The following is a 24,263-nucleotide window of genomic DNA, read 5'->3' on the forward strand; positions in this document are numbered from 1 at the left end:
TCTCTCTCTCTCTCTCTCTCTCATGTAACTCATGATCTCAAGGTACTCTATCAAGAATGCTACCCTTCTGCTTGGGATTCCGCTTTCGAAGTTTTGTTGGCTACGCTATTCATGCATGGGACCCACTAAGTTAATTAAATATTAAGTATGGGTGACACAAACACAAAATATTTGGATAGCGTATCTTAAACCATGTGTTGGATATAATAACAAGGGAAACAAACACGGCCTTAGGGTTTATGCTATTTGATTTCCTAAGTCGGAACAAATATTTTGGTATTAAATAATTGTGCAAATTTGACGCACTTTAATAATTTATTTTAAGTGCACATATTGAGAGTATTTACAAACCCAAACTGTGTTTTCTCTGCAGCTGCTTGGCCAGTTTGATGAGCTGCCCAACGATTTTGATCCAAGTGGGAAACTTGCTGAATCATTTGATGATACAGATCCAGAAACAACAAATCTATGTGTTGGAAATCTTTCACCTCAGGTGACCTTATGGTGTTGAACCCTCACAATTTCTCTTGTTTCTTTACACTCTTTGTTTGAACACTCCTGTATTTTGTTAGAACATCCATAATTTTTGCCTACGTTTAGTTAATGTGAATTGTCTAGACATTATTTTTTCCCCTTTTTTGTTATTTTTCCCAAGCAAGTAGCCTAAGGATACATTTGTCTGATTCAGTTACATTGACCCAACCATGCTAGGTTGATGAGAACTTTCTTTTGAGAATTTTCGGGAGATTTGGGCCTATTGCTAGCGTGAAGATAATGTGGCCTCAGACAAAGAAGGAATGGAGTCGACGAAGAAACTGTGGATTTGTTTCATTCATGAATAGAGCAGATGGACAGGCTGCAAAGGATAAAATGCAAGGTTTTGAATCTTTCCATCCATTGCTTGTATCAGAAACTAAGGTTAAATGATGGTTTTCATAATTACTGTCTATGTTTTCTATGTATTGTAGTTTTTTCTATGTATTTTTCTTGTGTGACTTTGTTAACTACCTTGTTTCCTAGTTGAATTGGGAATCTCCTTGGGGATTTTTCTGTGATCAAGAGGTGGTAATGCCTCCTAAATTTTATAAGTCAAACCTGCCTTGCTCAGGGAAGTAGACTTAGGATGTTTCTTCAATACCAATTTAAAATGAGAGAAAACCCTTCTCAACGTTTTTGCAAATTGGTAGAATGCTAATCGTCCTTAGTATTAATAACTTGTAGCCCCCACCCCTTGCTTGGAACTAATTTATTCTTTAAAGAAATTTTGCATTCATTTAGGCTCTTAATATCTTATCAGACTTTGTTATGGTCTGAGTTTTATGTCTCGTTGTTCATCTGCATCATTAAAATTCATATGTAGCTCATGTATTTCTCTGACACATCCACTCGGTATGCAATATGCTTGAAATACTAACATATATTCCTTGAAATACCAAGCTTTTTGGTAGGCAAGTGGGCATTGATTATTGAACCCAAGTATGTGGCGACAGACTTCACCAGTAAAACTTTGCTACCCTAAAGTGCTTTGAGTATAAAGCTATTTCACTCTTGTTCTTTGGACAAAAGTTGGAACTTATTGAAGTCTCATCTCCTGCTTTGCGAATGGATGTGTAGAAGAGGAAAGTTGATGGTTGTCTGGTGGTCTTTAGAAAATCCGCAGTTCATCAGGCTGACTTTTTCCAAGTTTCATTAAGTTATTTATTACTTTCTTACAATCAGGGTGTTTAATGCCCAAAGAATTGTTGATTGTCAGGTTTTCAATCTGGTCATCTGCCTAGATACCATCGCAAGTTCCATGTGCAAAGTTTGCCAGATGTATTTCCATGTTTTAGAGATCATTTATGTGGTACAAACTTCTCTCTAAGGATGAAATACTTGTGTCCAAGATATGTCATATCTCTACATTGCACAAATCTAGTGCTGCTCTTTTTTTTGATAAGTAAAAGAGAATTAAATTAATGGAAATGGTTGAGATGACCAACAAGTACAAACGTGCAAATCAAGTACAATTATGGACTTGCCAACTGACAGACCCAATCCCACTAGCTATGAAATCTTTAAAGAAAGCACCCCTAAACTCTATAAATATCTTGCTCCAAAAAAACACAAGGCTAAACAAGTCTAAGAAGAGAGCTTGGCAGTCTCCAAACTTGCCTTCAAACACCCGTTGATTGCGCTCCTTCAATATCCACCAACAAACTGCAAAAGGGGAGATGCTCCACAGTTACTTTTTGCACCTCTAAAACCAACACCCGATTTACTCCAAGAGCAAACTAACACATGGATTACCGATCAAAAAAAAAAAAAAGAAAAGTAACACATGGATTGAGCTTGGAGTCAAACATTTATCTGTCTTTAGAAATTGAGTTGATGATATGGCTCCTATACTCAGTTGGAAACTTGGTTATGCAATTATTGATGATATGATTCTGTCTCCTTAGTTAAGAAGTTTTGCCAAACTTCAAGGCATTCTCTGTTTTCAAAAATGTTGTTTATATTGATGATGAATTGGACATTTGGTGAACAATACAATGAATTTGGAAGATTTTTCAAATCTTCCAAAATTCATTGTATGTGATTATAGATTCTACTTCCTCAGCCTGGACACTGCCACTTGAATGTCTAGTTGGTTTGTGACCAAGTTTAATAGCTTATTTTATTGTTTTTTCTTAATATAGCATGTCTTTTATCGTTCAAGGGACAGACTCCAGGATTAGGGTGAAAATTTTTATGTTACAGGGGTGGTTGTTTATGGGAACAAGTTGGTGATAGGATGGAGCAAATCTGTCTCTCTTCTGGCTCAAGTGCTGCCAGCTCCCCCACCAGGCCATATGGCCATCAGGAGTAAAGAGGTTGGCTAACAACTGCATTTGTTTTTTTTTACATTGTTGACCTTCTATAATCTTTGGCAGGTATGTTTTCGTCTGCTTACTATGCCTAGCAACTGAATTTTGGAGGCGATTTTGTCCCTGAAACACTTTTACCTTATTACTTTGAGACTCTTGGCATGAATTAAGATTTAAGAATGTAGTGAATCAAGTTTTTGTAATGCTTCCTTTTACATTATTAAAGCTTGTAGAATGTTCTGACTGACAGGTTGGCATTGTGATCTTGTCTGATATTGATGGTCCGGCGGCTATCATGAATCAGAACTCTGAGCTGGTAGGCCAACAAAAGCAATTTAAATTAAATTTTAGTCAAATTTATTTTACCATATGTTTATATCGAGCTATTCAGGTTGTGAAAATTGAATACATATGTTAGAATTTCCTTAACATACCTTTTTTCACTACTATCATATCTATGTTTGATTAACTCAGAATCAAATCAATGCCCTTAGAATTCAATTGTTTCTTACCAGCTACCAGTCACTGTTGAAATGTTCTCTACATACTATCTTTTTCATAATTTTTTATTATCTATTTATAATCAATGGATAAGAAAATGAATTTTCTCAAAATTCGTTCCTTTCCTATTGGCTACTTGGGACAAGAATGAACACTGCGATTGTCATAATTTGTTTGATCATTATTTTGAAAATTAGTTTTTGTTGCAGGTTATTTGTTACTTTGAAAGATATTATTGGTTTGTGTGGCAAATTAGTGTAAATTCTTTGATAGGCTTTTAGACCTGCTCTATTCGTGCTTATTTTGGTCAAATCTCAAATCCCATTTTGAGATCTTTTAGGCTTAGCAACCAGGCTGGGTCTGGTCCAAGCTGATCGCCCTGACGAGTTTTTGCACTATGAGTTTATGTTTGGCCGAAAGTCGATGCGAAACACATGTTTGAAAGAGAATAAGACCTTCTACCCCGATTTTCCTTCGCCGGGGTAATGAATGGCTAAGGTCTTTTTTTGGTGACTTGGTTGATAGAAGAGGTGGCCCTGACTTACTCTTGAGCAGGGTATATGGCTTTTCTATTGCCATAGTATCAATGAGTGGATGCAGGAGGATGATTGAGTTCGAGGTCAAGGGGGAGTAGTGGAGGAAGAAAATGGGCAGTAGCTAAGGCTTACAGATGGAGATTTCATCCATAAAGAAGTGTTTGAGCAGTGTGTATTGGTGTATTAGTGTGTAGGATGGTTCCCTACAGTTGATCCTCAGATTGTCCAAATCTTCATCTCGAGTATCCCCCAATGACAATCAGTTCTTTATCACGTATATCGTTTAAACAATTGAACCTTGAGGTAAGGCATAAGCTCCTATTTACTTGATTGTGTGGTATAGGTGGCATCTCGCAAGCCATGGAACCTGGAGGATTGTACAATCCCTTGACATTATGGTGCGTAAGTGTATGGAAGCATCCACATTTAGTTCCCTACATGTCGGCAAAGTCACTTCAACCTTGCCTACGTGCATCTAGTGGCACACCTTCAATGAGGGGCAATGTTGACTCGTTGAGGCTTGATACACCAAATCTTGATATACAACGTACATGCCAAGGCTGCTGCCTTGTAGAAGTCAAGCAATTTAGTTAGTTTGAAGCCAGAAAAAAAAATGCTATATAGCACCAAGTGTTAATAAAGGGTGATTTTGTTGAGATGGATGTGTAATATCCATTTGGTGACTTTGTTGGGTGGCAAAACAAAAGCCATGGGGAGGTAGTTTTGGAGAGCAGTAATCTTGATAAGGCAGCTGTATGATAGTCACTAGATGGATTTATTTGATCGGAGCCAACAAAGTAGTGAAACAAAAGGTGCTGAAAAGTGACGATTTTAACAAGTTTGGCTGTGTAATAGCCACTATGCTGCATTGCCAACCCAGGCCAACAAATTTTTTAAGCGCTAAGTGTTGGTCAAGGTTTAAAGTTTTGTTTCATTTTGGAATGTAGAGACATTCAGGTTTCGGCCAAGACCGGAACAAAACATTTGACACTGGAATGTTGAATGTCTTGGGAATGTATCAATTTGTTTTGGAATGTTTCTGCTGAGACAATCTTGAATTTTCTCCCAACTGAAACATTAGATCGTGATGAGATTTAAACCTTGGTGTTGGTAAGTGGTGATACAAAGGAGGTTGTGTAATGGGAAATTAGGTAGCTTTGTTGGATCCAGGCCAATGAAAATCGTGAATCGTTAAGTGTTGGCAAGCAACAATCTTGCCAAGACGAGCTGTATAATAGCGCTATTAGATCATTTAATTGGAGAATTCTTCTTCTTATGTGGCTGGGATCTCTATGGGCCAAGTCAGTAGATCATTTTATTATTATGGCATGACGAATAAGGCTACTGATGACCACGCCCTTTTATGCCTTGTATTTTTGGTGACAGTGACAATTTTCTCAAATTTGATGGTCCTTAGGTAATTGTTTGGACACATCAATCAAGGTCAATGAATTTGGCGATTTCCATGTCTTGTGGTCCATATGGCAGTCACTGTCATCTCATGGGCAAGTTCACAAGGCAGCCAGGGTTTTAAGAATGATAGTGGGAGACTAGCCATGATTATTTGGTCCATGATGTTGTGCCAAGTGTCATCAATGCTATGACTGTAATAATGATCTTGTGAGCTTCTAGTTCTACTCCTTGGTTTTTAGAGATAATAAAATAAGAAAGTGCAATTGGATCCATGGTCCAGAAAGGCCTCATCAGAAAGTCCGACTTAATAGCATCCCCACAACATTTGGAAAAATTCCATCGGAAAACCATTTGATCTTGGAGCTTTGTCACCATCCATACTTCTAATGGCTTCCCAAACCCTTTTTTCCTCAAAGGGCCCTTCGAGCCACCTAGCTTGCTCTGAAGTTGTACTATCAAACTAAATTTCTTCGGTGATTTGAATACAATTTAGAGAAGAATTCCACCTCCCCCTTTTTGATTTTCTCTCTTTCAACAATATTTCTATGATGAGACCAATGCCTGTTCTGTCATCTTGGAAGATTCGAGCTTTGAGTCCAAAAGTTGCCAGCCTGGATCAAGGTAGGGATCGCAATTTGGTTCCGCAACCGCTGCTTCCTGAAGGGCATACCAATTATTTTACTAAGTAGCACACTCGGGAATGGAGGAATTGCACATCTTATAAATTGCTTCAGCACTAAATAGGAAATCGCCTCTCCAACACTTAAATGGTTGGGAATTCTTCGTCATCCTTGGTAAAATCCAATCCACCCCGGAGACATTCATAAACCTCTCTACCATAGATCTTAACAGATAATTCCAAATTTTTATCCCGATTTTGGACAAGAAAAACTTGCCCTTATTATGTACATTGACTGCCTTTTGGAAGAGCTTTGTATTATTAACCTCTTCCTTTTCATTTGATCTTTGCTTTTTTTTGTTCCAATTGATTTCCTCCATCTTTTAGAACCTCAAGAATTCTACTTTTGCATTCACCTTCATGCTTCTCTCTTAAAGCCTTGATATTTCGTCTTTCTTATCCAATTCTTTTAGGGTGTTTAAGTCACCTTCTTGAGATGGAACAAGGTATGCCTACGATTGAACTCCTCACTATCAAAATTAGAAGTCTAAACATGATTAGAGGTGCGCTTTGCAATAATTTTTTGCCTAACATGCTGGAAATGATTTTCCAGTAGGCTAAACTAGGGAATCATCATGCTATCTAAGTACCAAATCCTCTTGGTTATTTATGTTGAGTGTTGTGTTATCCGCCTCCGCTCCCGGGTGTCACGTGCTCACATATTGTGCCCCAGTTAGATCCATGACCCTCTTATATTCATAGTTGCGCCTTCCCCATCAGATCTGTCTTTTGGGGTAAATGGTTTGTCAACATTGTATCAAAGCGCTAGATTCGTATAGGTCACGGGTTCGAGCCTCCTCGAACGAATTTTCCACCCTTATGGGTGAGGGGGAGCGTTGAGTGTTGTGTTATTTGCCTTCGCTCCCGGGTGTCACGGGCTCACATATCGTGCCCCAGTTAGAACTGTGACCCTCTTATATTCATAGTTTTGCCTTCCCCATCAGATTGGTCTTTTAGGGTAAATGGTTTGTCTACAATTTATCCAAATGAACATTCCTCCTTCAAGAGGCAAGTCCATCTGCACATGCTTACTCTCCAAATTCTTTCATTCTCTTAACCACATGGGTCCCCTCCCCCTCCCCCTTTCTTCTATCCCAAGAAATTTTAAAGCATCTGAAGTCACCTCCATGATACCAAGGAACATCCCAAAGGCCATCTATACCATCAAGCTCATAGTAGGTCTTAGGAGGTGCCTAGAGAGATCTTCGGCTATATTCATCGTGGTCTATTTGTAACCATTTACTTTTATCTTGTTTTCAATTTAAAATTGATACAAGTATTTGAAGACGAGAAGTCCTTGGGTGTTTTGTTCCGTTTTTTAATGAATATTCCATTTATTAATTTTATGATGTATGAATTTGAGGTTGTCATTCTTACTGCAAATGTTATCTTACTGGTTTTATTCTCGGTGTTAAGATCCGTACTCCAAATGTCCCTGATATAATAGTTGTTCCACCTGAGGATGAGCGTCTCCGACATGTTATTGATTCCTTGGCTCTGCATGTTCTTGATGGAGGATGTGCTTTTGAAGAAGCTATAATGGAGAGAGTTCATGGAAATCCTCTTTTTAACTTCTTGTTTGAGCTTGGGACGAAGGAGCATACTTACTATCGTTGGAGGTTATACTCCTTCGCTCAGGTACATCCTGTTATATGTTTGATTAGACATGCATCACTTACATTTACAATACTTGATTAGGCATCCATACTTGTTTGATGAATTTCTTGTCATTATACAAGTGCAGGGTGATACTCTTCAGAGGTGGCGAACCGAGCCTTTTATCATGATAACTGGGAGTGGGAGGTAGTTCATTTTTCCCACCTTTTACTTGAATTTAAGCCTAGTAGTGTCCACTTTCAATTCCTTGTCATGGAAGTTATCTTACAAATTACAAGACGAATGGAAAATTGAACCAATTAGTGTAACAGATCCTGGAATATGAATACAATTCCTGTTTCTTATCCAGATGGATGCCACCTCCTCTGCAATCTACCAAGAGCCCTGAGAACAAGGAAGGGTTTGATACCACGTTCTCCGTGGAAAGACGCAGGGTAAGTTTTTTCATTTTGCAGGATGGGTGTTTGTTTGTTCTTTTGTGCGTCCCTTCGGTTCCATTTAATTATGCATGGCAAAGAAAAAGCGTTTCTTCTGATTCAAATATTCCTTTTGCCATGTATTTAGTATGTACAACTGGAACGATATGTAGATTTGGAACAATGCGTAGAACTGGAAGGAACATTAACAGTTTCTCAGAGAGATGAGTTTGAGGATATTCTACGGACTTTGACATTGGAGAGGAGACATATAAAAGAAGCCATGGGGTTTGCTTTAGATCATGCTGATGCAGCACGGGAGGTAATGCAGATACTACAGAGAAGTCTTGTATAAAGCTTCATGGATTTTAGTTTAAGTTCTAATTAAAATTCAGTCTGTTGCTTAAGTTCGATTCCAATTATTTAAATGAGTTAAATAGCAGTTTTCTTTAAGAATTTACGTTCTGTAATGCAAATTTCATCTTTGTTCCAGTGCCACTTTAACTTGACACTGCCATGCACATCCTAGCCAACTGGCCTTTATTTTCCACCAAAAAGGCAGAGCTCTGCAATGATGTTTCTGTTTTTTTCTTTTCAATCTTTTTGTGGGTGCTTTGCTTTGACTTTATTTGATTGCTCATCCGACCTCCTTGAGCTCTGCAATGATTTTTCTTTTTCTCTTTTCCAATCTCATTGTGGGTGCTTCACTGTGTTTGTATTTGGTTGGTCATCTCAACCTCTTCTTAATGACTCTTCTTACGTATCAAAAGTGAATCTTTGAGGTCCTCTTACTTATTTGGTTGGTCTTCTTACTCTTGTATTTCCAGATAGTTGAGGTCCTTACTGAATCTTTGACGCTTAAAGAAACCCCCATTTTGAAAAAAGTGGCTAGGCTCATGCTTGTCTCTGATATCCTTCATAACAGTAGAGCTCCCATAAAGAATGCATTTGCATACCGTTCAGAATTTCAATCAACCTTACCGGACATAATGAAGAGCTTCAATGACTTGTACCACAGAATCGAAGGGAGGATCACTGCTGAGGCCCTGAAGGTACGGTGTCTTTAGGAATTCACACTAGAGTTGTGGTCTGATTGTTTTTGTATCAACTTGATCTTTACCACCTCAGTAAGGTGGTAAAGTCTGGATGCGATAATACCACAGACACGGGATCTAGACCCTACCTTCACACTTAAACCTATTAAAAAGGAGATTGAAATAATGGATTTTTGTTTTTTGTTTTTATAGGAGCGAGTTCTGAAGGTTCTCCAAGTTTGGTCCATCTGGCTTCTCTTTTCAGATGCATATGTGAACGAACTTAGAGCTACTTTCCTCCGACCTAGAATCTCTAGTGTGATTCTAGATGCTTCTGAAATTGGAAACAAATCCAGCTCAGAAGATATGGCTGAAGGGAGTAAGATAACTGAAGATACTGTGTTATCAACGGCTAATGAAACAGCAATGGAGTTGTCAGTCCTTCCTCTTGCTGAGCTGGAGAGACGTTGCAGACAAAACAGGATATCACTTGTTGGTGGTAGGGAAATGATGGTTGCAAGGTTGCTTAGTCTAAAAGAGGCAAGACAGATGAGCTACAACCGGGATGATGACAAAAAATATGGGCAGAGCCATTCAAATTCAGAAAGATATTCAAAGGACGAAAGCTGCTTGAATGCAAATGATGGTGATCATAGAGAGACCATCTTTGGGATGAAATTGGAATCCTCAAGATCGAATAATTATGGGGAGGATGTGATGCAATTGCATGGTCAAGGAAAACCCGATCCCATTTTGCCAATCTCTAATTGGGCTCGAGAGGATGATGGCGGTGATGTTGAAGATAAGAGAAGTGCTTGGGATCTGGGTTTAAGTTACTCATTTTCTGTAGGTTATGATCCAATTATGGCTCACGACATGAAGGTTGCAACAGACGTGAGCATTTTGTCACAACATGATAGTGGCTTGGCTGAAGAGCAGAGGTTGCATTTTTTATTCATGCTGTGAAACCTGAGTTAATCTCTATATACTATATATATTTGTGATGTAGCTCTAATACGGTATTCTGTAAAATTGGTGTTTGATTGTTTATATTCTCCAGACAAAAGCTAAGGCATATGGAGTTTGCTTTGATCGATTACCGCGAGTATCTTGAAGAACGTGGAATCTGGAGTTATGAGGAAATTGATAAGAAAGTGGCAATCCACTGGAGACGACTACATTCCGAATATGGATTATCAGATTCAAATCAAGTTGTTTTAGGTTACGGTAAGCACTCATATCTTAAGTACAATTAATAGCAATGCTTCGGAAATTATAGAACATCAGACAAATCAATAAACTACTATACATCTGTAATGTGTGGCTAAACATAAATTGCCAATTCCATGCATATTAATTGCATGTCTGTTCTCCTTGCTAGTCATAAACAAGGTTTTAAATTTTGATTTTTTTTGTGTCTACAATATCAACCTATAAATGGAAATATTTTGATTGGTGTGGAAATTAATATAATTTCATGGAAATGATGGAAATATTGTGAAGACATTGAGGGTATTTTCAATGAAACTTTAGGAGATAAAAAAAAAACTAAAATAATGATCATAAATTACTAAAATAAATAAATAACCTTTTAGAGTTTGGGAATGAAACCAACAATGTTCTACTACAGGGCTAGATCCATAGCTCGGTTGGTTTGACACATCGCCCATGTTTAATTAATTGGTTTGACACATTGCCTATAAAAAAAAATGTTCTACTACACGCTAGCACAAGTATTTGAGAGTCTGCCAATGAAAAACTATATTATACAAGAACATGAGAAAAATAATGTCACCTTAGCTACATACACCATAATATGTAAATGTTTGCAAACTATATTATACTTTTTTTTTTTAAATATCTATGAATATATTAGCTATGTTCCCAATTAATTAAACATGGGCCATTGTATGTACACACTCATATTAATGTGTTAATGAAAAGCGAATATATCAAAATAAAATTATATAGATATCTAACTAATCATAATTCATTTATATTAATGACAATGTTCTATAATTTTTTATTAGTAGATACATATTAATTGTAATTTACAAGTTCTTTTTACAAGCAATTTTTTGTAATTTTAATATGTGTATATCTATAGTATATTATTTTTTAAGTATCATATGAAAAAAATCTTTGAAGAGAAAGAGCTCTCTACTCAAGATGTGGTTATATGTATTTTAGGCTTTATTTTCTTGTGGTGTAAGCAATTTAGATAGTTTAGAGATCTCTTTTTTTATGACTTCCTTTTCAGATGGGATATAGTTGAATTGAGATAACTCTAAAATTAGATTAAATTACTAAGCCCTAATTAAGCTTTAAAGGTGATTACATAGTCTAATAAGTGGAAAAGACAAAAAAGGATAAAAGACAAAAAAACTAATAAAATAGAGTTATTCAACACTCGTTCTCAAGTTGGTGCGTGGATATCGGTAACGCCCAACTTGGACAAGACACCTTCAAAGGCATTTTTGCTAACACCTTTAGTGAGAATATCGGCAAGTTGTTGAGATGTAGGAACAAAGGGAGTACAAATCTACTTAGAAATAATTTTTTCTCTAATGAAATGTCGATCAACTTCGATATGTTTCGTTCTGTCATGCTAAACCGGATTTGCTGCTATGTTAATAGCTGATTTATTATGACAATATAGTGAAAATGGAACTGTCACGGGAAGACACAAATCAATAATTAAGGTCTTCAGCCACAACAACTCACACACTCCAAGTGTCATAACTCTGTACTCTGACTCAACCCCGAACCGAGAAACCATATCTTGCTTCTTACTGCACCAAGTTACCAAGTTGCCATCAATTTTAGTACAGTACCCAGAAGTAGACTATTTAACAATCATTGAACTAGCATAATCTGCATCAGTCCATGCCTCAACACGAAGATGACCATGATTATTAAACAAAATACCTCAACCAAGATATCCCTTAAGATATCTAAGAATACGATAGACAACAATAAGATGAGATGTGCGAGGAGAGTGCATAAACTGACTTACAATACTAATAACATAGGTAATGTCGGGACGAGTCATAGACAAGTAGATCAATTTTCCCACAAGACGCAGATATTGTCCAATATCCGGCAAACACTACCCTTCAGAATCAACCAACCTGTGATTCTGCTTAATAGGAGTATCAGCGGGACGAGAACCAAGCTGATCAGAGTCACTGAGTAAATCAATGACATATTTACGCTGAGAGATAAAGATACTAGAGTGGGACCGCGCAACCTCAATGCCCAAAAAATAATGAAGATACCCAAGGTCCTTAATCTCAAATTGATATCCTAAATAAGATTTTACCTCTATAATGTTGTCACGATTATCTCCAGTAAAGACAATATCATCCACATAAACAATCGAAGCGACAGTTTTTTGCCTTGGGAGTGATTCGGGAAAATGGTATGATTAGCAGAACTTTGATGGAAACCAAACTGATGCATCGTCTTAGTAAAACGTTTAGACCATGCGCGAGGAGACTGCTTCAGTCTATAGAGAGAACGTCGAATACAACAGATATGTCCAGCAGATACTAAAAAACCAGGAAGTTGGACCATATAGAGTTCTTCTTGAAGATCACCATTAAGAAATGCATTCTTGACATCTAACTGAAAGAGGGGCCACCCTCTGATAGTAGCAACGAAAAAGAGAATTCGAATGGTGGTCATCTTAGTAACATGAGCAAATGTCTCCTGGTAATTAATTTCATAAATTTGAGGATAACCATTAGCCACCAGATGGGCCTTATAATGAGCAATAGAACCATCAGGATAATGTTTAATAGCGAACACCCAGCGGCATCCCACAACCTTTCTCTCAGGCGGAAGATGAACTAATTTCCAAGTTTGAGTTTTTTTAAGAGCATTCAATTCATCAATCATAGTTGCTTGCCACTCAGGATGGACAATAGTCTCTGCAACAGTATTAGGAAGAGAAACAACGAAAACAAAAGCAAGAAAACTCTAATAGATGGGTGAGAGTGGAATCAGATATATAATTAGAAATGGGATAAGTACAAGTACCACTTACCTTTGCGAGTGGCGATAGGACGATTATCACAAGGGACAGTAGGAGATGGAGCTGGAGGCGAGTAAGTGAGCTAGTCTAGCATAAAAATGATGGTAGTATTGCGTGGCCGCCGAGAGTAAACCTACAATCAAGGAGGTGACGAACTGACAAGAGAGGTAGGAGGAACAAGCATGAGAAGAGGAAATAATAAGGGAGAGGTGTCATCATTAGGTGAATCTAGAGGAAACCACTCAGACTAAATATGAACTGACCCAGTGTAGTATGAGGTATACTCAAAGAAAGAGAAATCCCGAGAAATGAAACGCCTTCAAGAGGGGGGATGATAACAACGGTATCCTTTCTGGATAGGGGAATAATCCTAAAAAATACATTTTACGGCCTTAGGGTCAAGTTTAGTACGAGTTTGGTCAAGACTTTGAATAAAACAGACGCACTCAAACACACGTGGAGGAAGTGGAAACAATGGACGATTCGAGTGGAATTGAAGGAAGGGAGTGGTAAACTGAATAACCCGGGAGGGGGTTTGATTAATTAAGTAAACAACAATAAGAACTGCATTGGCCCAATAGGATTGTGACACGTTCATGCCAATAGAGAGGGCACGGGCTAATTCTAGAATATGGTGATTTTTCTTTTCTGATCGACCATTATGCTAAGGAGTCTTAACATTCGACATTTGATGTTCAATGTCAGACTCTAAACAAAGCTCTAATACCTTACTATAAGTGTATTCGGTACCATGATCAAAACGGAAAGTCTTGACGGTATGACTAAATTGGGTATGAACCATAGTAAGAAATTGCTTGAAAATCTCATGTACTTTACTCTTGTGTTTCATAAGATAGACCCAAGTGGTACAACTGTGGTCATCGATGGACATGACAAAATAGCAAAAACCAATAGTGGATGTAAAGGACCCCACACATTAGAATGTATTATGTCAAACAAAACAGGTGCAGTAATAATTATACTAATATGATAATGAGAACAAACATGCTTAGCTAATTGACAAGTTTCACAAGAAAAATTAAGCAAATTGACATTATTGAATAAAGTAGGGAACATGTGTTTTAAATATCCAAAGGAAATAAGGCCTAAACGTAAGTGCCAACGCATTACTAGTGTCTTATTAGACTGACTACTACTACTAAATTGAGAAACAAAATGAATGATAGATAAAATAGGTGCGTCCAAGAGATACAAGCTATTCACTTCACGTCCAGTGCCAGTCGTCCTCTTTGACTCCAGATCCTGAAAGACACGATGAGAGGGATAAAAGATTACATTGCAATTCAAATGTTTGGTAATGCTACTAACAGAGATAAGATTAGTAGTAAGTTGAGGAACATGCAGTGTATTAGTTAAGGATAAAAAAGGTGTAACAAAAAAATGACCTTGACCAATGATAGTAGATAAAAAATCATCAGCAAGGCGAACCTTGCGATGATTAAAATAAACACTATAGGTTTTGAAAAGGGAGGACGTACGGGTCATGTTATTTGAGGCACAAGAAATCAATGATCCATGGTAAGGAAGTGATTGAAACACTGTGTGCAGATGCGAAGGTACTTGAGTGAGCGAAAATAGAGATCAGCTAAGATGAAGTCTCCGTCTAATTGAAGAATTGCCTGAACTTGTTAAGCTCAGCCTAGGACATAGATACCGAATTCGAGGAAGAGGTAGTAGCTGAAGGAAGTACCTGATCAGTAGTCGATTGAGAGATTACATGAGCTGATGATCGTTGAGACAGTTGACGTTGCTGATTAGGACGACCATGAAGTGCATAGCAACGAGCCTTTTCATGACCCAATTTTCTACAATGATCACTTATGTCGCTGACATGTAGGTAGAGATCTACTGGGAGGCTGTGGAGAGGGTATGCGAGCAAGCATAACAGAGTGGTCTCCAGAAGAGTGGGGTAGGACAGCTGTACGACTCCTCTCATCAACTAAGACATAAGAATACGTAGTCTGTAGGGACAGAAAGAGATCCATACCCAATAAATAAACTTTCGCATACTCAAACTCATCCTGGAGATCAACTAGAAATTGAAAGACTCGATTCTTTTCCGGAATCGACGCATATAATGCCTCATCAAGAGGGTTCTTCCAAGTATAGGACGAGGAATAGAAGGTCAACTCTTCCCATCGAGCACGTAGCTGTGATATATAGGTGGTGATTGAAGAGTCACCTTGTGAAAAGCGGAAAATCTCACGCTCTAAGTTAAAGATCTGGACATTGTTTTGACGTTGCGAGTAGATACTCTTTGCAGAATCCCATATCTGGTTTGTGGTCTTGGAAAACATAAAACTAGCCGCAATGTGTGTTTGCATAGATGTAACCAGTTAAGAACAGACCATAGAGTCATTAGTAAACTATTGGGGGTAAGCAGTATCAGTCGGTGTAGGTTGTTTGTCCACTCCTGTGAGGTAATCGATCTTTCCTTTTCCACCAATGAACATTTCAACTGATCGTGCCAAAAGAAGATAATTAGGACCATCTAATTTTAAGGTGGTAATTTGGATGCTTGGAAAGTCGGTCGAATGAGAGTGAAGACCACACTATCCATCAATATTACCGGTAATCGAGGAAGAAGATGTCTCGGAGGTCATCAAAGAGTTGATGTGCTTTGATTTGAAGAGTTCAAATAAGAAACTGATCGCAGCACCCTAAAGGTGACAATACACGATCGTAAGAAGCGTGGAAGGTGATCAAACATTGTTGTAGGTGACCAAAGCAGTCATTAACTCAATCGTAGGGTACCAAGGGACAGTTCTGCTGCTGCCGTAAGCGTCAAACAACAACTTCTTGTTGTTGTTACCTTCAAACAACCACCTGCTATGAGCACAGCTCCAACAACACTGCTGCTATGATCGCAGCCCCCAAACAGCACTGTTGCTATGATCGCAACTCCCAAACAGCACTGCTGCTGTGATCGCAGCCCCTAAACAGCACTGTTACTGTGGTTGCAACTCCCAAACAGTGCTGTTGTCGCAACCCCCAAATTTATTTGTTTTAGCAAACAACCAAGGATCTGTTGCCACAAGTTTCTGTGGATGGTCCAAGGCCATCGTTTGGCCTAAAAAACCACCGTAGGGGTGATGTTTTAATCTATAAGACAAGAGGTGTGGAAGATGGATTTTAACTGAGGAGGGGGATGATGGGGTTTGTAACAAAGAAGAGGGGGGGGGGGGGGGGGGGGGGGGGGGGGGCTCTGATACCAAGTTGAATTGAGAGAACTCTAAAATTAGATTAAATTACTAAGCCCTAATTAGGTTTTAAAGGTGATTACATAGTTTAATAAGTGAAAAAGACGAAAAAGGACAAAATACATATAAAAAAAAACTAATAAAATAGAGTTATTCAACAGATATGGTTTTATAACTTGGAAAAAGAGTGGTTAGACAGGGTTAGGTTCACCATAGTTACCCAAGTCCATGGCTCCATGCTTTCAAGCAGAACTGAAGCCAGAAATTTTGTAGGTCCACCTTGAACTGATCCCTGCTCTTTCACATTTTTAGAATATCTCCTGTTGCTGACACATACAGAGAATCTTGCACTTATTGTAGATGGCTGGCCTAAATTTTTTCAAGGGTCTCGTTGGCTTCATTTTTTTTTCATGAAACTCGTGTAAAAAATTATTAGGATTGCTTGATGTATTGCCATTATTTTTCTGAATAATTAATTTATGCCAATAATAGGCATGTCCAAGAACTTATTGAAGGCTATAAAACTGCAGATACATCATATCTTGAAAGTTACAGGCGAGATTATTCTCATGAATCTTCAAGGAAACGGCATTGCAGCCATAGTACATGGTCTCCAACTCAATTCATCTACCAGAGGTAGGGAAAGAAGAAAATGACATGAGCCGGGATGTGGACAAGCACTGTGACAGAGATATTCTTGATGCACTTTGCTGCTTCATAATGAAATTAAAATTTTGAAATGTTCCGATATTGAAGAGCAGATAGGGCATCATATGTTCTCATGGAAAATTTGCGAAGAAGAAATGTGCAATTTATCTTTTTGATTGGAGCTTGTTTTCATTGTGGATGGCTGGAGAATGAAGAAGAGAATTTATTTTAATTAAGAAAAATCTTGGGCCGTTGATTTAAGTGATTAGTGGGTTAATTGCTTGTCATGGTGAATTCCAGCTCTCCAACTCCAACAAAGATATATGCAAGGACATCTTTACATTCATGTTATTAATTTTCCTGTCATGTTTTAAATAGAGTCGCGATCCAGAACGGTGTCCCGTTCCTATACCAACATTAGGTGTCTACGTGACACATTGTTGTTGGAGTTCAAACACATTGGGCTGCATGCATGTCTTGGTTAAGAGTCCTAGGTGTTTCAAACTCCAATAAAATGTGCCATGTAGACACCTTACCTTTACTATAGGATCAGGACACCATATTGGATGCTGAGTCTTTAAATTTAGTTCTAGTGTTGTTTACTTTAGCTTCCATTTATCGCAGTAGTTCATGAAATGCTCATTATAGGAAAATTCTAGTCTCCAACAGAATTTGAAGGTAAGTTTGAGATTGAAGGGTATATTCCTAGGGAATCCCTAGAAAAATGGATCCCTAGGATGCAGGGAGTCCAATGTCGTCGGAGATTTGAAAGGCCCTTAATTTTATACATAATTTAAGAGTCGAAGTGTCTACGTGGCACAATTTTATTAGGAAATAAACACATTGGGCTGTGAACGGCTTGATTAGGAGCTTGAGGTGTTTTAAACCGCAACTAAAGCATGCCACGTAGACACCTAACTTATTTTATGGGAACGGGAGATCCTGAGTCTAATTTTATTTATAAAATGAATATTTTAATTATTAAAAATTCATTATTTTTATCAATTTTTTTTTTAAAATTATCTAAAGCAATCCTTTTTTTTTTTTTAATTTTTAATTTTTAATTTTAAATTATATCAATATTTGTTTTATAAATAAAGTTAGAGTGTTGCTATTGGCACTTCAAATTTTATTGATTACACCCCAAATAAAAAAGAAAATAATAAGTAAAAGTTGGGGTGCCAAAAGAAACTCTCATTATTTGCTAGATTTGATTTTTTTTTTTTTTTTTTTAAAGTTTAGGATTATGGGAGTTTAATCATAATTGTAAATAACTACTAAATTTTTTTGAAAGAGTATCATAATGTTGAAATTATAATTTGAGTCTAACCTTTGTAATGTTTGAAGAATGTGTTTTAATATTTAATTAGGGTGTGATAAATAATTTAATAAATAGGGGTAGAATAATTAAACGTAAGGTGCCAATAGTAGCTCTCTAAAAATTTGCGGGGTCAATAGCAGTTTTAATAATTCAAATCTTTAAAAAAAAATATTTTATCATTAATTTTTATATAACTATTACAAAAGTCAAATAAAATAATTTTTTTTGTATTTTTAACGTAATTCAAACAAAAATAATAATTTTTCATGTTGTGCCCAAACAATAGAAAAGAATCGATTTGCCAACTAATATTTTCTTTGCAATCAAACACGCCCTTAATTTAAATTTCAACATCTTACATGCGGTGGATTGTCTTTGTTAAAGAGATCCTTATTTTTATTCTTTCCTATTTCATGGGTTCTAAATTTAACCATACATATTTCAACGTGATTTGTTTTTCAATCAAAATCAAATGCAAATACTTTCACCTTATCATCAATTTTGTAGGTTAATCGTTTTCAAAGGACTACAAATTCATTAAAAAAGTTAATTATGTGGGAAGTGAAATTCAGCCATTTGATTGCTCATAAAATATTAAAAATAGTACTTGATTTTTGCATGATCTTAAAAGTCGATTGAGTCAATTCCACTAGACTGAACTTCTAGCGAATCGGCTCCAAAACTCGATGGAACTAACTTGCCGAATAAACTCGACAACTTCTTCTAAATTTAGTGACTGACTATTTGCACACCACCCATTACCGATTGCACTCTGTTTAAAAATTTCCCTTTGCATTTCAATTGGATAATTCCACTCCAAAAATAATAAAAAATTTGCACTCCTTTTCTTCTTCTTTCCCAACCATACCCACATAAATTATTGTTAGTTCAAGTTTTTTTTTAGTCTAATCCATGTGCAAATATCACAAATCCCTTGTAATCACCATGTATCTGGAGTGATAAATTAGGGATTGTTTTTGATGATTTTAACACACTTAAGAAGCTTTTTGGAATCGAAGATGAATAAAGTCCCTAAATTATAAGATTATCATAATGAAGTGCAATTAGTAAGTTAAATTCGATTTTAATAAATAAATAAATAAACATTTTTTTTTTAATGTTAGAGTGCAACCAAAAACTAGTGATGTGCAAATAGTTAGTCCCTAAATTTAATATATTTTATTTGATTTACTTGAGTCAAACTCGTGAGTCATTCATTTGACTAGATGGAAATCTGAGTCAAACTAGGTGAACCTGACTTTACGATGCGAAGAGAACCGTTAGCCTTCACGGGGCTTCTAGGCATGGGATCTATTCATATTGGGGCTCTACTCGCTAGTAGGATTACACCCTCATGGCCTAATTCCATGGGAAATGATGCCTCTCTTTGGTAGAGAGAGTGGTGAATTCCAAATCATTTTCTACCTAGGGTGACTAGGTATGACTCGATACACAAATCATGTAATTAATTTGAAATTATGCGATATGAAATGCAACTCAAGTTGCATGTTAATTTACAGTGCCCCTAATGTATTCAAAACAACATTAATTTGTCGGTATAATTTTTGACAATTGCTCACAAAGAAGTAGTCATTTTATGTGAAAATTCAAGATACAAAAGTGTTATTCCGTCTCGTCTCATATAGCCAATAAATCTATGTTTGTAGTTGAAGCAGCCAACAAGAACATGAAAATAATACTTGAGAAAATAGTTTAACATATACATGAATTGGTTCGAAAAACTCTCCTATGCTCTATGGGCATGCCTATGGATTTGAACCTCAATAGGTCAATCCCACATTTGTTAGCATATAGGATAGAGGTTGAAGTCACTCCAAAAAATTATGATGGACAGTATGATCCTCGAGGCCAAGTGGGTTTCCATCTGGTACTAGGAGATGAATTTCATTAAAGAAAAGTTTCTTTGTTCCTTAACTATGTTCAAGGCTAAGAATTTCATGAGTCTTTAATGAGAAAATCAATGACCAAAACCTACAAATAAGTGACTTAGTGTTAAAAGAAAATTGAGCACCAGTCTTTGAACTTGGGCAAATTAAAGCCTAATTAGGTTGAACCCTACTTTGTCAAGGAAACTCAAATAGGAAAAGCCGCCCATCTACACGCAATATGTGAAAAATGGAAAATTCTACAGGAAAATTCAACGGCTAAGGCCCATAAACTTTAGAAATCAAAATTCGATGACCTAGGGTGGTCGTAACTTGTGATGTTCCTTAGATTCGATGGCTTAGAGTCGTCAAATTTCTCCCATCCTCCATTAATTTGACGGTTTCGACTCATCAAAAGAAAAAAATTCGACAATGAAAATTTTAATGCCATGATCCGTCAAATTTTATGAAATTCAGCAGCCTTGGACTGTCAAATATGAGCTTTTTTTTTTTCACATTGTGACCATTTCAATAGTATAGAGTTGCTCTAACCAACCAATCTTGATCAATTCTAGTACTCATGGAGTTTAACACCTTAAGTTGATGAAATTCAGCACTTCACATGTGAATTAATCCATCATCATGCAATTAACTTAGCACTAGATGGTGGAATCCCTCAATAATAATCAAGTATATATCTTAAACAAAAATTAAATAGTAGATAGGAGATCGAAGTAGTTTCCCACAATAACAGGTGGAACTTAATAAGAGGTTTCAAGTTCATCAATGAACAAAATGGGTTGAGTGGGAAATCAAAATCCCTACAATAAGTAATGCTCAATATTTGAGATAAAGAAGAGCTTATAGCTTATTTGTTGAGTAGATCATAGAGAACTTTTGATCTTTTTGATGGATTAGGATTTTCTAATGTCACTATAAGTAAGATTTTGGCCCTTATTTCCTCTCTAATTGCAAATTATAGAGAAGTAGAAGACCAAAGAACCCTAAGATTATCTTCTTAAAATTGCTCAATCAGTAAAAGTCTTTAATAGAAATGCACATTAATCAATTTCTCTTTTTCATAGATTAGTACATATTCCGAACTTGCTGTGGATTGAAGATCATAGATCAGGTGTTTCAACAATTTTTACTTAGACAAACCTACTGCTACTTGCATTAACTTCTATTGCCACAACGTCAATCTCGGATATATTGTTTAGAGTTTTTTCAAAATTTCCATAAATCAGTCAAGAGAACTTTTGTTGGAGACCTTATAGTTCTTCATGGTTTTAGATTTCTCAAATTGTAATTGGTAGCTAGGAGTATGCCCCTGTACCCTAATTTTTTACTAGAAAAGATAAAAAAAGACACAATTGTGATATCAAACAGACCCTTGACGATGTTATGAACGAATATTTGAGATACCCCTTGTGTTTGACATACCACTTTCACCTAGGTATTCTCTTGTATATATATGTGGGGATGGATGATGAGAAATTTGTTAAAACAATGTAATAATAATAAATTTTCAAAATATAGATTAGAAGTTTTGGATTGAACTGATTTTTGGTGAGGATGATCTCTACGAAGAGAAGATCATCCTAAAAAAAAAAAATAATCAGTCAAATCTGAAACTTCTAACCCCATCAAAAGTAAAGTAGAATGTGGACCGTCAAAATTTTATCAAAAATTTGTAAATCATTTTTAATGGACTTAGAAGTTTCATATTGAGCTGATTTTTTGTGAAGATAATCTTTTCATCATAGTGTCCATCTTCACAAAAAATCAGCTCAATCCAAAACCTCAAACCCGTATTTTGAAAAATCATTATTTTTACATATGTCCCATGATCCACCATCTATGTATATAGGGGAATGCTAACGTTCAAGACCTCATGCGAGCGTTTGTATTCTCCAACACTTTTTTTTTTTTTCAGTAATATTCTTACCCATTTTTATCATTTAGTGAAAAAGACAAAGGTATATTAATCTTTTTTTACATAATAAATGTTAATTTATGTAATAAATATTTGTCTCTTTTATAATAAATGTTAAGGGTATTTAATCTTTAGAGTTAAATGTCTTGTTGCAATAAAATGATTTGGTAATCAATGCTTATTGTGCAAAAGATCAATATACCCCTATTTTTTTTTTCCACTAAAAGATGAAATGAATAAGGGTACTATTAGAAAAAATAAAGTGTTAGAGAATGCTAAAATCCCCATAAGGTATTAGATGTTAGCATTCCACATATATATTGGGGGGCGTTTAAGGGACACAAGGGAAAACCTATGTTCCTCTTAACGTGTATAGCTTTCTTCTTTGCGGACTTTGTGCTTGATCAGCTGAAAAAGTTGCTTTGATGGTAATTTTATTTGTGTTTGATTTTCTTAGAGATTTTTATAGATTTTCTTCTCTTCGAACTTTACGCTTTATCGGTTGAGATTGTTTTTTTTGACTTTTGGAGAAAGACTTTAGGTTTGATCTTCTTTCTAATCGGAATTCGAGTTTTTTGAAGAGTTTTATTTTATTTTTGGAAGAGAGCTTGAGAACTTCTTCTTCTCTAGAGGGAAGGTTTCTGTCTTATGAGAGAAAGTGATTCAGATCTCCCCAAATGAGGAATGCTTTGGTATTTGTAAACTTAGGATAAAAGGATATTTTCAAATATTGCCCCAACTTGACCAAATTTTACTTAATCGATTTAAATGGTATTTGATTATTGATCCAACCTATTTTAGTGGATTTTGGACTTAACCATAAGTTAAACCCTTTGTTGGGTGTATGATCCCAATACTTAATGCGAATCACTTGAATTTACTGGATCATAGGTTTTATCTGCAAAAACTCAAATCCTATGAGGCCCGTTTAAATTTTGATGCCTGCAATATGTAAATGTAATTCTTTGAGGTATCCATTTTGGTTTGAATGAAATTTGAGACACCCCTCTAAAAGAAGAAGAAAAAAAAAAACACTCCAATGGGGATTAATTGAAAATAACATTTATTGGAGTATGCTAACGCCTATGTTCAAAAGGCAATTTCTTTAAATGGATTTCAGTAAGTATTCGAGCAACCATGATGTTTTGGACAAATCCTTTTTAAGATAGATTGAAGGCCCTTTCTTTCAATTTTTTTTTTTTTTTTTCTCACTACAATTGCAATTTGAATCATTAATGACAAATATTTAAGTAAAATTGGAATACAACTATGAATCGTGTTGGGGTGACACAGGATTTATCGTGATTCTTACAATTCTGACGTGAGAGGCGTACATAACCATAGATGATTTTTACTCGTATCGCGAGGAAACACATCTATGATTATGTGCACATCCCACGTCAGAATTGTGAGAATCGCAATAAAAACCGTGTGTAGCATTAGTGTATTTTCAAAACTTAGAACTTACCCACTCCTCAGCCTTAGAACCCAATCCTTCCCTCTCACTTCTCTCTTCCAATCAGACTCTCTGTGCATCTCAAATACAACCATCGTCTCTCTCTATTCTTAATGTGTGAAGATCCATGGTCCAATGACTGGATATAGGTTTCAAGGTGTGCACATGAAGGATTTTGTAATTTCTTATCGATCCTAATCCAACCTATAAATATAGGGTCGAAGGTTGAAAGATGCGATTGACAAGAACTATAGAAAACAGGAGAGAAATCGATAATAGTTGTACACTAATGCTGAGGTGACACTGTTTTTATTGCAAATATACATAAATCACACCAGTTGTTGAGTTTTTTAACAACTATGGTGTGGAACTACCCTATTTCAGTTTGAAAATAGATCTCAACTGTTGAACTACCCTATATCTACGGCTGCTGTATTTTCTTTTATATATATATATATATATATACACACATACACATACACCTACTCGTATATCTATAACGTGTTCTGTCTTAGGTGGGCTAAAAATTTTCGATTGAGCTGATTTTTTGTGAGGATGATCTCTATCCTCACCAAAAATCAACTAATTCTAAAATTTCTAACTCCTATATTTATGAGTTGAAGAATTGTGAACCGTCAATTTTTTGTAAATCACTTTTGACAAGGTTAAAACTTTGGATTAAGTTGATTTTTTGTGAGGATGATCTCCTCATTATAT

General features: G+C 36.3%; 1 protein-coding gene across 5 annotated transcripts in view; it reads left to right on the forward strand.

Moving 5' to 3' along the window:
* LOC147389112 (protein RRC1-like) overlaps positions 1 to 17,293 on the forward strand; it is a 34,484-nt gene extending 17,191 nt beyond the window's left edge. For 4 of the 5 annotated variants that reach the window (XM_086419318.1, XM_086419320.1, XM_086419322.1 and 1 more), the window contains 13 exons: positions 374 to 493; positions 712 to 877; positions 1,754 to 1,846; positions 2,740 to 2,852; positions 3,097 to 3,162; positions 7,392 to 7,613; positions 7,720 to 7,778; positions 7,942 to 8,026; positions 8,157 to 8,330; positions 8,836 to 9,060; positions 9,256 to 9,983; positions 10,103 to 10,269; positions 16,830 to 17,293. In XM_086419318.1, coding sequence (XP_086275444.1) covers positions 374 to 493; positions 712 to 877; positions 1,754 to 1,846; positions 2,740 to 2,852; positions 3,097 to 3,162; positions 7,392 to 7,613; positions 7,720 to 7,778; positions 7,942 to 8,026; positions 8,157 to 8,330; positions 8,836 to 9,060; positions 9,256 to 9,983; positions 10,103 to 10,269; positions 16,830 to 16,939 — 2,328 coding nt within the window. In that variant the 3' untranslated portion in view covers positions 16,940 to 17,293. The remainder of the gene's footprint in view (positions 1 to 373; positions 494 to 711; positions 878 to 1,753; positions 1,847 to 2,739; positions 2,853 to 3,096; positions 3,163 to 7,391; positions 7,614 to 7,719; positions 7,779 to 7,941; positions 8,027 to 8,156; positions 8,331 to 8,835; positions 9,061 to 9,255; positions 9,984 to 10,102; positions 10,270 to 16,829) is intronic. The other variant, XM_086419319.1, reaches the window with a different exon arrangement.
* The last annotated feature ends 6,970 nt before the right edge of the window (positions 17,294 to 24,263 follow it).

The sequence above is a fragment of the Akebia trifoliata genome, chromosome 12, assembly GCF_017979445.1.
Source record: "Akebia trifoliata isolate Shusen 1 chromosome 12, ASM1797944v1, whole genome shotgun sequence".
NCBI lineage: Eukaryota > Viridiplantae > Streptophyta > Magnoliopsida > Ranunculales > Lardizabalaceae > Akebia > Akebia trifoliata.